This window comes from Opisthocomus hoazin, chromosome 9 (assembly GCF_030867145.1).
Source record: "Opisthocomus hoazin isolate bOpiHoa1 chromosome 9, bOpiHoa1.hap1, whole genome shotgun sequence".
NCBI lineage: Eukaryota > Metazoa > Chordata > Aves > Opisthocomiformes > Opisthocomidae > Opisthocomus > Opisthocomus hoazin.
Window position 1 is genome coordinate 29,073,915 of NC_134422.1, and position 12,176 is coordinate 29,086,090.

Consider the following 12,176-nt stretch of genomic DNA (forward strand, 5'->3'; position numbering starts at 1 on the left):
TAACCGGTAGGCCCTCGGATACCTGATCCCTGCAGAGGGGAACCACCAATGTCCTGAGAACACAGTGTGGGTTCTGAACCCGAGAAAAAGGAAAACGGCAAGACAGAGGATTAAAACAGATTATTAAATTTAACTACATCTTTATTGAATTGTGCATATTCCATTGTATAATGATCTATATTGGGTACTCTATAATGTAGTATTTCTTTTGTCCTCTCCCATGCTTAAAAAAGTATATTTATACATATATTTATATATATTTATAATATGGCAAAGCTCCCCCTAACCTGAAGCTATCAGTCTAAAAGAGCTTTGATTTTTCTTTTTGGAAAGGGAAGAAGAGGGGAGGCAATCCCATTGAAAGATAAAATGTGCAATTTTCTTTTTAAAGCAGTAAACATGAATGTATTTACAGCACTCGGCACAAGTTTGCTGCACAGACAAACTATCATTGCAATGACACTTTTTTCTTACATTTGCATCCCTAGCATTATACAGAATATCACCACTGGCTGCTAACAATTGCTGTAAGCCCTAAAACAAACTGCTGCTCCAGTAAATTTCTGGTCCACTGCAGTCCCCTAGAAGGAGACCTAAGATTTGCAATTACAACTCCTGACAAAGCATTTCGTTTTACTTTCAGAAGTACAAGCTCCATAGCGCTGCACCGAATCGGCAGCAGGGAGCCCTGGGCCCAGGTTCATTTGCCAAACGGTCCCTGGCCCCTGCCCCTCGCAGCTGGGCGCTCCGCTGGCAGCCGTGGCTGCAGGCCAGAGGTGCGCAGCCTCCAGCAGCAGCAGCCCTGCTCTGGCCAAACAGCTGCGGCAGAGCGGCAGCACTCAGCGCCCGGCAGCTTCGCCTCTGGAGAGGCTGGGGCAGGCACCTCTGCGCAGCACCTGGACTTTAGCTCTGAATGCATCTTTGGTGCCTTGGGAACCGTGGGACGAAACCACTAGGGGGGTGGTTCAGTTCCCGAGTCTCCTCAGACAAGTTGCCGTGAAGCACTGAATAAGGGAGGGCTTCAAAATCTGTAACTCAAGTCCCTTCTGGCTCATTTCCCTCACTAAATCCCTGCCATGGGGGATTGTTCCTGTAGCACTAGTTCCTGTTCCTCCTTCCAAATGCTCTAGCTCTCGGCACCAAAGCTCCACACTTCTGATGAACAGAGCTGACCCAGTCCCTGCCCTGCCGAGTGCCTCAGAGCACCAAACAGCCATCAACCCAAAGCGCTGTTTTTCCCGTTAGTGGCAATTACTTTAATTTACAGTGTGCGGGACAAGCAGGTGTTGTCACCTCACTTGCAGTTTAGTGTCTTAAACATTTCAAAACTAGACAAAGCCCGTGACTCACTGGAGCACAGGTTAGTGAGTGCTGACCCCTGCAACATAATGCTGCTTTTGTCAGTCTTCATGGGCGGTTTTTTTAAATTGAAGAAGAAAAAATTCAGAAAGGAAAATTACACAGCTTCAGACAAACCTACCATTCCAAAAGAAAAGCTTAAAACCCATCAGCACATGACGAAACCATCTAGGAGCACCAATCCCTGTAGTATTAAATCCTCTCTGGTTTGGAGTCCACCCCAACTGTGTGAGGGAATGCGAAGCATCTCGACTCCCCCCACCTCCAAATGAGGAGCACTGTTTGAAAAAGTATGTAACGCACACCCAGCAATGAAAAAGGGACAAAAACCCCCCAAAACAAATGCACGCACATGTTCTGGCTGCATCCTCACTACCTTCTGTCAGGCATTTATATTGCTTTCCTGGAGCGCAACTGACCTCTAACAGGACTCTGTATTTGTAGTAATACTCGTAAGTAAGACCCACTTATAATCTTTGAAAAGAAACAAATTTCCCTGCAGTGGTACCACTGAAGTACAATTTAGTTCTATACAGTTTTCTGTAATATGCATAAATTGTCTCTTTTGCCCTTCTGCTGTTGAAACGGCACTTTAGGTTCCTGTAACTGTGGGAAAAATAATTTTAGCTCAGAAAACTGGCCACACTTTACCTCTGAGCCGATTTGAGTTACCTGGTTGCCTAAGGGCACAGAAAGAAGAAATCAGAAAACCTTTACATGTGCAAGTCCAGAACAGTAAATCTTAAAATGCACTTGTTGAAGAAACTGCTCGCTCTCCCCCCAGACCTGAAACCAAAGCGATCCAGGGAGCCTGGCTTTGCTTCCCTGCTGTCAGTCACTGCTGCCCTGCAGGAAGCTGCAGAGCAGGTTCAGGAGAGGAGCTCTTTGGCTTTGAGGTTGTGCACCAAGTCAGAGCAAGCAGTGGTGGTTTGCCACAGGAGAAAACCACGGCACAGGGTGAAGCAGGAGCTTTCCTCTTCCACAGAAAGTAACAGGGTTATTTTATTGAGAGCCTTGTGCCTAACCTCCCCCAAGCACAGGTTCTGAAAGCTTAGACAGGAGCCCTGGCCTATCCCCCTCAAACATGTTGCCTATGGTTTGTTTAGAACCTGTGGTTTTTCATTTTTTTAAAGGATTTCTTCTCTTAGTGCTGCTCTAAATCTTAGTTTTCCGTTCCAAAGCAACTCCCGAGACCCCACATTAGAATGAAAGCGCTGGAGAAGACCAGCTCCCTGCTTTCTGCACCTGTGCTGCAGGCACAGAGAAACCTGGCTGAGCAGGAGGACCCTGCTGCTCCCAGAGGTGGATGCTACCGCTGCTTGGCCGAGGAAATGACCACCAGATGGGGACCAGGGTAACAAATGCAGCGGTCAGGCTCTCAGCTGCCCCTGCAGCAGCGGGGCGTTTCCCCAGCACCCACCCTAACAACTGTCAAGGCCACACACTTCATCAGGTAACAACCGTACTCTCAGTATTTTAGGATCAAAGCAGCTGCTGTCTTTGCGTCCAGAGCATGAAAGCTCAGCTCTCCCCTGTTCCTTTTCATAGCGCTGAAAGGATGACAGCCCGTGTTTGTAGCAGGAAGCTTCTTGCTGTGTGTCTGAGATCTGGCCCCTTTGTCTTCTGATTTAAATAAATATAATGGTGGAATTATGAGACCCGTGCACATGGGGAAAAAATAACTTACTTGCAAATAAGGCATAAATACTGACTGTCACAAAACCAGTACACATACTGGAGAAGCAAGTTACAGTAGGGGTTCTCTTAAGCTGAAAAGGCAGCCAGGCTGTCTGAACCACCCTGCAGCCAAATTCCAGTGCTCAGCTGAGAGAAAGCAAGCTGCCGCCACTTGCTGTATTTCTGTATCCCTCCTGGCGTAGGAAGTAAGGAGGAATACGGGGTGCCACCTTTGCTGACTCTCAAGTCTTTTTGCTGCAAACTTAAAGAGCTAAACTTGTGTCTCCCAACAAGCCGCGCAGCGTCCCGCAGTAGGGAGCGTGGATTCATCGTCTAGCGAGAGAGACTGGGCAAATGAGCCTGGGCGCAGGAAAACGCGAACAAAGCTCAAATGCCTCTGACGGAATTGCACTCAGAACACTGCGCTGCCGAGCCCCAAGCCCAGAGGTACCCGCACTGACTGAACCAAAGAGAAGGGACTGGAGCTGACACACACCAGCGGAGCTGTCTTGGGGGAAAGAAGAACAGACGGGGCAAGCGGGATTCCCTGCCGGCTCCCCCGTGGGAGCACCGGACGCACCAGCCCCGGTGCACCTTGCCAGGGCGCAGGACGTCGTCTCCGCTCGCCTGTCTCCAGTGACGTCTGGGGAGTGACGCCTCCAGCCGCGCTCCCGTGGCTGCGGGTGGGTGCGAGCCCCCAGGGCGGCACAGCACCGCGCTGCAGGAGGGCCCACGGCGCCAGTTACGCACCCATGAACCGCAGCGTAGCGTAACAACCCTCCTCTGAAGCTCTTCGCCAGCTACACCGAGCGTGCTTAAAATCAACAATGCAAATGCTTTTAAGGACACTTTATAAGCACAAAAATAGTAGAAATAAAACTGTGAACGATCTGAAAGATACAAAAAAGTGCCTTTCAATAGCAGTGCTTTACAAATGCACACAATGGTATTATACTCTTATTGCTCAAAAAAACTAGTCTGAAATATTAAAACAATTTCCAGAGGTGCTGAAACAGATTTTTAAAAAATCATATGAAACAGGTCAGCAGAGACAGCACCATTAATTTTTCTCTTTTCATGATGCACTTATTTAAAACTATATAGTTATAGATGTGTCATTTTCCCCCTCTAATTAGCAAAGCTTTTTTCCTATTCATAAATTATTCACAAAGATATTTACTATTTGGACTTTTAAAAAAGCACTTTATAAAAAAAAATAGGGAATGTGGGACACTGTCATAATATTTCTTAAATCTATCAGCCTGAATCACTCTAATGAGAGATTCGTTTACATCTTCCTTACATGCTCGAGGATACCGTCAGCTCGGGCTGCCTCCCTTGCTTCATTCTTTGGGGGAAGGAAAGCATATTGCATTTCATTTGGAGAAAAGGTAAGCAAACTGTAGACTCCTCTGCCACCGAGCCATGACAGTATCCCCACGGTGACGAGGGAAGTCGCAACACCCGAGGATGGGGTAGGTACAGTCCGAGCACTTCAGTTCCTTCCCAAAGGCTGCGTACCGCTGCCCTGCAACGAGCAGCACGATACACACCACCACGTACGCGAACGACACTGCCTTATCGCAACGCCCAGACGCGCGGGCAAGACCGCACTACCAAGCTACGCAAGTACAAGAAAAAGGACTCTGGTACTTGATCGGGTGATTGGCTGCGACTCGGTGGCAAACAAAAAAACCAAAGCAAATACGATAGTCTATTTCCTATGCATAAGGGCCCTTAAATTAAATTATTAGCACATGTTATTGCCTCTCAAGGTTGGGGTTTTTTTTCCAGTCTTCTCCCTTGACTGCTAGAAGTGCAACTTTGTAATTAACAGGTTTATGCATTGGTCACAGCGTCTCTGGCGGCTCAAAGAAATGAGAGGGAATTCCCGCTGTGCTTGGCCTGAAATTTCCACACCCTTCTCTCTTTCCAGCAGGGAAAGTTTCCCGACAGTTTCCAATGAACTACAAACAATACTTTCTTTACAGGTTTCCGGACGCTTGTTTTCGTAAAGATAACACATCCTGCCAGGCACAGGTGAGACCTACGCTGTGCATGTCTGCGGAAGAACACAACGCGCTCTGCACAAACCTACCTGTTCGTTCAGGGAAAGAACTGCACGTACAAGCCATGTATCGGCGCGGGTCAGCCGTGGGGTCGCCACCGGCTGCAGGAGTCCTGGCAGCTTTCAGCAGGGGTTGACACAAATGTATTCATCTTGAGCCACGGAAACAAACGATCAAGCCTACTATAAAGTCAGAATGCATAATGGATTGGAATAATGTATATTTATCCTACTTACTGCATGGACAAATAACTTTGAAATAATTTGTAGCAATGTATATTTTTAAACTATTTGGAAGGGAGGGGGAGGCTCTTTATAGTATAAATATATTTCACTCCAGCCCACTATATATAAAATCTATTTTCTTCCTCAGAACATACTCGTTTTCAGTAGTATTACGACCAGAATGTTTTGGTATGTTGCATCTGTCCTTCTCAATCAGTGGACAAGGTACAGTTACTGGCAGAACACCTCAGCTCTGCGCCGTTTACCCACCGCAAACTGCCACCAGGCTTGGAGGGGGGTGTTTGTGTTTTGGGGTTTTTGTCCTTCGTTGCTTTAAAGTGCCCCCTCCATCTTCATCTTTGTGGTAAGATCTGACCAGTTACAGAGTCTGATTCCAGATAATATAGTGACCGAAACAATAAATACGGTTCTACAAAAACATTCTGGTTATCTTCTATAATTGCGACGAAATATATCACAATATATTATATACCTACACTTATAATACATGCACAAACATGTCTCACGTGGACAGACACTACAAAAAAATTCTCTCCCCCCCCTCCCCTAAATGCAGAAAAAGTAAGAAAACGGGGTTTTGGTCCAATCCACAAGAACGGTAAAAGAAACTGGAAGGGTACGTCAATGCCTTGCTACCCACCTTTCCCAATAAAGTATCAACACCCCAAGCCCCCGGCCTTCTCGGCCTAGCCGTGAGGAGAAGGTCTTTACGTTCAGCCTCAGCTGCAGTTGGAGGTCACCTCCTTTGGTGGGGCGACCACTCGCGTCCCCACATCCTCCCCAGGTGGCTGGCCGGTCACGGAGTGGCCCGCAAGTCACAGAGAGCACCGGCCCCTGGTCGCTGACTACCAGTCCCGCGACAGCTTGGTGTTCTGATCCCTTTTGGGAGGCGCTGGGGGTGGCCCCCGCCGTAACGTTGCATAGCCGGATATATGACCGCCCCCGAAGCTGCTCATCTTCTGCTGGTCAGCCAGCAGCTCCGGCGGCGGCGGCGGCAGGGCCATGTCATCCATGGTGGCTGCGGGCTCTGTTCTGGACATCCGCGCGGAGGAGAGGGAGCCATGCCGGGTGATGGACTTCCGCTGCAGTGTCCGGTTGAGGTCTGCCAGGAATCCCGGCTGAACGCTAAGGCTGGACTTGGGCGAAGTGGGCACTTGAGGGCCAGCTGAGCCCGCTGGCTCTGCGACCTCCACCTGCGTCAGCCGAGTGCTGTCATTCCGCTTGGGACGTGTGGGTGGCGGGGCTTTTTTCACAGATGGTTTTGACCACACTTGAGGCTGGGGATTGACAACAGCGACTTTCGGGGAGGTGCTGCCTGAAAACACGGATGGGATCTCAACTGGCGGGAGAGGAAGGTCTATTTCAGGTGGTGGTGGTGGGAAGTCCGAATCAGACGGTGGCGAAGGGAATTCGACCACGGGTTCTTTCCCAGACAGACCCAGAGCCGGCGCCTTGGCTGGGATCCCTCCTTGCGGAAGAACAATGGGCAGGCTCACCCCGGAAAGGTTGAGCTTTCCCGGCTTCGGAGGGGCTGCAGGAGGCGACGACTCCTTGGAAGGAGACCCCGACGGCTCTGGCGGGTGTGCAAATTTGCTGACCAGGCGGTCCACGGAAGGTCTCTTGGACTCATGGTACTCGGTGGAGCTGGAGGACTTGATGCTGGAGTTGCGCTGAGGTGTCGGAGGCGGTTTCTTCCCTCCGGGGCTTGACGTCTTGCCGGTCTTTTTGCCCGGAGACCCCGATTTGTCAGGGGGGGGAGAACCTGCAGAGGAAGCCGGGGAAGGAGGTGGAGGAGGAAACACTAAGCTGCTCTCTGGGGGAGGAGGGGGGAAGTCTGGCGAGGGAGCGGCAGAGGGCTGCCATTTGGGCTTCGCCTTCACGGCCGGCGGTGACTGAGGAGCCCCGCTCAGCGGAAGGGGCTTCAGAGGCGGCGGCTCGGCGGCGGGTGGGGCGGGAGGAGGCGGGAACTGGCTGAGGATCTGCTTCACCACCGACGGCACCGGGGACTGAGGGGACGGAGGAGGCTTCGCGGAGAAGCCCTGCTGCTTTGGGAGCGCGGGCGGGGCGGCGGGCGGCGGGGGCGCCTGCGGGGAGGTGCCGCTGGGCGGTCTCTTCCCCGCCAGGGCCGCGGGAGCCGGCGGGGGGGCGGGGACGTGCGCGGCCCCCGGTGACGGGGCCTTCCCGCCGGGCTGCGGGGGCAGCGCCGCCGCGACGGGCTTCGGGGGTGCCTGGGGCGGCGGGGGCGCGGGCACCGGGGGCGGCGGCGGCGGCGGGGCGGCCGCGGCCTGGCTGGCGGCCGGCGGGACCGGGTGGATCTTGGGGGGGGGCGGCGGCGGCGCGAACTGCGGCACCGCGGGGGCACAGGGCGCCGGCTTCAGCTGCGCCATGGCCGAGCCCGGCGTAGGGGGCGGCGGCGGCGGCGGGGGCGGCGGCACGGCCCCGGCGGGGGGCACCGGCAGCTGCGGCTTTCCCGGGGGCGGGGGAGGCTGCTGCGCGGCGGGGGCCCTGGCGAAGGGCCCGCCGTGCTGGGCAGCGCTCTGCAGCCTGGCGATGGTGCTGTACTTGACGAACAGGGTGGCGGGCGAGGCGGCGGGCGGGGCGGCCTGGCTGGGGAGGGGGGGCGGGGGCGGCGGCGGCGGGGGCGGCGGCGGGGGCGGCGGCGGGGGCGGGGGGGGCAGCGGCGGGGACGGCTGGGACGCTGCGTAGGGGATCGGCACTTTCGTCTGCGGGGACAGCGGGGGGGCGGCGGGCACGAGGGGCCGACCTGCAGGCTCCCCTCGGGCCTACGGGAAGGGGATTTCAGTGGAAGTGGAAAGGGAGAAAAAGGCAGAGAGGGAGGGAGGGAGAGAGGAAGGGAGGGAGAGAGACAGACAAAGAGATTATAAAGTCAAGGTCTAAACGTGCCTGTCATTAAACATTAGATTACAGCATGCAGGAAGTACCCGCAAAACACCGCCGGACCAGGCCTCTCCCGGCCGGGGCCAGCGCAGCACCCTGGCCAGGGCTGGGGCCGGCGGCCGCGCTCAGGGCTGGGCCTGGCCCGGGCCAGCGCAGTGACCCCGACAGAGCACCCCAGAGCCCGACAGGCCGCTACGGGGGGCCAGGCAGAGCCGGAGACTCTGGGCCATCGCCCCGGCTCGGTCAGACCAGAGCTGAAGCACCCGTGGCCGCCCGGAGCGCCTGCCAGGCTTCACGCTGGTTAGCTCGGGCCTTACGCAGCCCGGTGTTACAAACTGCAGAAACCCCCGGCTGCTCCACAACAGGGGAAGAGCAGGCCCTGCGCAGGAATTCCGCTCTGGTATCCAAGACTGGCAAGGAAAAAAATGAGGTCCACGAGGGAGAACTGAGGCTTCCTAGAAAAACTTCCCCAGAAGAAAACGTTTTGAGATCTGCAAAAGACAGTGATCTTGGGCAAGAAGAGCTACACATGCAACTGTTCTGTGAAGCAGAAGAAGACAGGAAAGACAGGGAAAAGCTGACGAAGAGCAGGAGCAAGGGGAAAGCAGCAGGCAATGTTTTAGTCCACTCATCGTGTTTAGCTCAAATTAAATTGTTTCTCTGAAATAGTAAGCCTACATTCCTGTTAAAAATTAAATAGGTAATTGCATTACTCAAGTTTACAAACATCCTCCTAATACAAAGCGTTGTGGCTACAAGCCAAGCTGTGAATTTGACAGCGCACAGCACAGAAACAGGCATTAGAAACGCAATATCGACACGGCAACTGACCACGCTGGGTATCTACACTGCATCAGCAGACACCCTGCCACAAGTTAGCCCAGTTATGCTCGTCTGCACTGTATGAGCAAGCCTGCATATTGCTTTGGTCTGAACACAAGTGCACACAGTTTCTATATGCGCGGAAGAACATCAAAAGGATTAGTCAGAAACAGCAAACAGTGACTTACAACACACGTGGGGGTGTCTCTACCTGTCACATTAGGTGTGGAAGGCAAGAGCGTAACAGTTCTGGAGCTAAATCAAGGTGTTCACATAACAAAACAGGAGAGAATTCTTGAGCTCTTGCATGTGTTAGTCTGTAAATCACCATTCTCCCAATCACCCAGGTTAATGAATTTTCAAGTAGCACCACCTGACCTTAACTGGGCCCTGTATAAGGCACCACGGGTGTGCTGAGCTTCACTTTTGACACCTGAGACAGCAAAAGGCAACAGGAAAAATAAAAGCGGCATAAAATAGACAGAGAGGGAGACCAAGGCACAACAGAACAGCTATCCCTGAATGGCGAGACCTTGGAGAAGCCTGAGTTTGTCACTTCAAACACAAATACTGAGCACACATTTTGATGACTGCTGTAGCATCTATTTGAAATAACGTGTTCAAAATGTAACAAGCAAAACGAGACATAATGAGGTCTTCACTGACCAACTGTGAAGAATGTGAACAGATGAATAAAGTATTCTTAGGGCAAACAGCAATTTTTCAAAAATACGAAGTGGCCAGATCACCTGCACTTTGGGAAAGGTGTTTTTTTAATCTTAGATATATTTGAAACAGACAGGAATTTTCCTCATATCCATTGAAGACAGTAATTTTCACAGTGGGCAAATTAAACACTCAGGACAGGGAAAAATAGTATTGTGCATCTCAGGAAGGGAGCACCTCACATTTCCACAGACTCAGATTAAACTTCCACAACCAGAAACATATTAAGTGATACTTTGTTTATAGAAGAACCTTGAAACAGATCATTGTCCTGCTTCATCCTTTTCACTATGTGATACCCTTCTGTGTATCCTGAAAAACTACTTGTTGCATACTATCAATCCGTATTTGTAACACGCATCTTCATGACTATCTGGAACTCTCAGAAATGCTATAAAAAGAGTAGTATCTATTTTTTAAAATAACTGTGCGCCTTTTTTTTTAAGCTGTTTTTCCTAAGAAGACAATCTTTTGCGATTGATCTGTTTGTCATCTCTTTTGCTATGCCAGTTGCTTTTGGATTGGTTAGCACATTTCAGTCAAACATGTCAGACTGCTAGAAATCTCAATATACTTTCAACTTCAAGAAATTGTTGTGAGGTTACTGGCACCTAGTATATCAGGGAAAAGCAGGCAGAACTGACCCATTTTTAATTTCTTGAGCAGTTAGCCACTGGCCAACCAGTACAAGATCCTGGCTGGCTGGCCAGCATCAGTGTCACCTCCTCACTGAGCCAAGGCATGCTCTGTTCTGCCATGCCTGCTGAAGGGGGTGAGACAAGGGCATCGAGGTGGGAGAGAGCTCTTGCAGAAGGGGAAGGGACATGCTGGACAAGTCTCCCCTAATTCTGCCACTTGCAGCAATCTGCCCGTATGAACTTCTTAAGCCAGCTTTGTCACCAAAGCATTGTGGAGTAACTACCTCTGAAATAACTGTCTGGAGACCAATCTGCCTTAAGTAGTCCAGCTCTGGAGCACTGAGCACAGGAAAGATGTGGACCTGTTGGAGCGGGTCCAGAGGAGGGCCACAAAGATGATCAGAGGGCTGGAGCACTGCTCCTGTGAGGACAGTCTGAGAGAGTTGGGGCTGTTCAGCCTGGAGAAGAGAAGGCTCCGGGGACACCTTATAGCAGCCTTCCAGTACCTAAAGGGGGCCTATAGGAAAGATGGGAAAATCTTTTTATCAAGGCCTGTTGTGATAGGACAAGGAGTAACGGCTAATACAAGGAAGAAATTTTTTACCATGAGGGTGGTGAAACACTGGCACAGGTTGCCCAGAGAGGTGGTAGATGCCCCATCCCTGGAAACATTCAAGGCCAGGCTGGACGGGGCTCTGATCAACCTGGTTTAGTTGCAGGTGCTCATTGCAGGGGGGTTGGGCTAGATGACCTCTAAAGGTCCCTTCCAACCCAAAGCATTCTATGATTCTATGATTCTAAACCAGCATGTCTCAGTACCACTGCAACTGCAACCACCTTTTCATGTAAATTACAATTTCTTTCAACACTGTTGTTTCCTTTCTTGCCACATAGTTAAACATTTTCCACTGCCGGTCTCATTTATGAGTTATTTAGGTTCCTTGGGCCAGACCTGTACAGGATAAAACAGCATGTACTGTAGTTTCACTGAAGGTAAATTTGTCACCAATTGACCCAGAATTATTTAACATGGCTTTGAAAGATAATTTTACACAGTTCATTTCATTTGGATTCTTGAAAGTTTTAGGGCAATCCATTCACCTGTGTTATGCACGAGGAAGAGAAATATACCTTTTCTTGGATTTGTGCATAGAAAGGAATTCAAAATGATGAAATTTTGAAACATGGATGGCCCTCAACAGGGAGCAGCCTGAATATTTTTATAATGGCTTTACTCAGGTAACGTAAAAATTCTTGGGGTTTATTTAAGTGACCAATTGCCAGCAGCACTATGGACTCGATAAGAACAGTAACCCCATTGTCGTAGACTTCAAACTTTTCTTGAATAGCTCACAGAGAGCGCAGCAGCAAGATTTCACATTAAAACCAAAGCTTTAGGAAACAACAACATTACACTTCTCATAGCAGTACTCTTTCACCTCTGTCAGGTACATGCTAGACAAGACTCCAGTGCCCTACCTTTTCCACCTACCCTGCTCCTGCAGAAATGATGCATCCTGTACACATACACAAGGCATCTGCTGATGAACATGCACCAGGTGTTGCACTCATGCAGTAGAAAAATTTGTATCACAATTTAGCAAGATACATTCCTGGGCCGAGTACTACATTGCTATTACAACCAGACAATTTCCAAGCCAGCAGGCACTGCAGAAAAGTTCTGAATTCCAAAGAATACAGCCACATCAGTTTTCACATTGTGCCACGTGTGCTTTCTTATT

At 50.8% G+C, this 12,176-nt stretch overlaps 1 protein-coding gene across 7 annotated transcripts in view; it reads right to left on the reverse strand.

The window, feature by feature from the left end:
- Nucleotides 1-120: 120 nt before the first annotated feature.
- Nucleotides 121-12,176, reverse strand: part of RAPH1 (Ras association (RalGDS/AF-6) and pleckstrin homology domains 1) — a 107,354-nt gene continuing 95,298 nt past the window's right edge. For 6 of the 7 annotated variants that reach the window (XM_075429645.1, XM_075429646.1, XM_075429644.1 and 3 more), the window contains exon 14: nucleotides 121-8,133. In XM_075429645.1, coding sequence (XP_075285760.1) covers nucleotides 6,196-8,133 — 1,938 coding nt within the window. In that variant the 3' untranslated portion in view covers nucleotides 121-6,195. Of the gene's footprint in view, nucleotides 8,134-9,155; nucleotides 10,952-12,176 lie in introns of those variants that run through there. The other variant, XM_075429649.1, reaches the window with a different exon arrangement.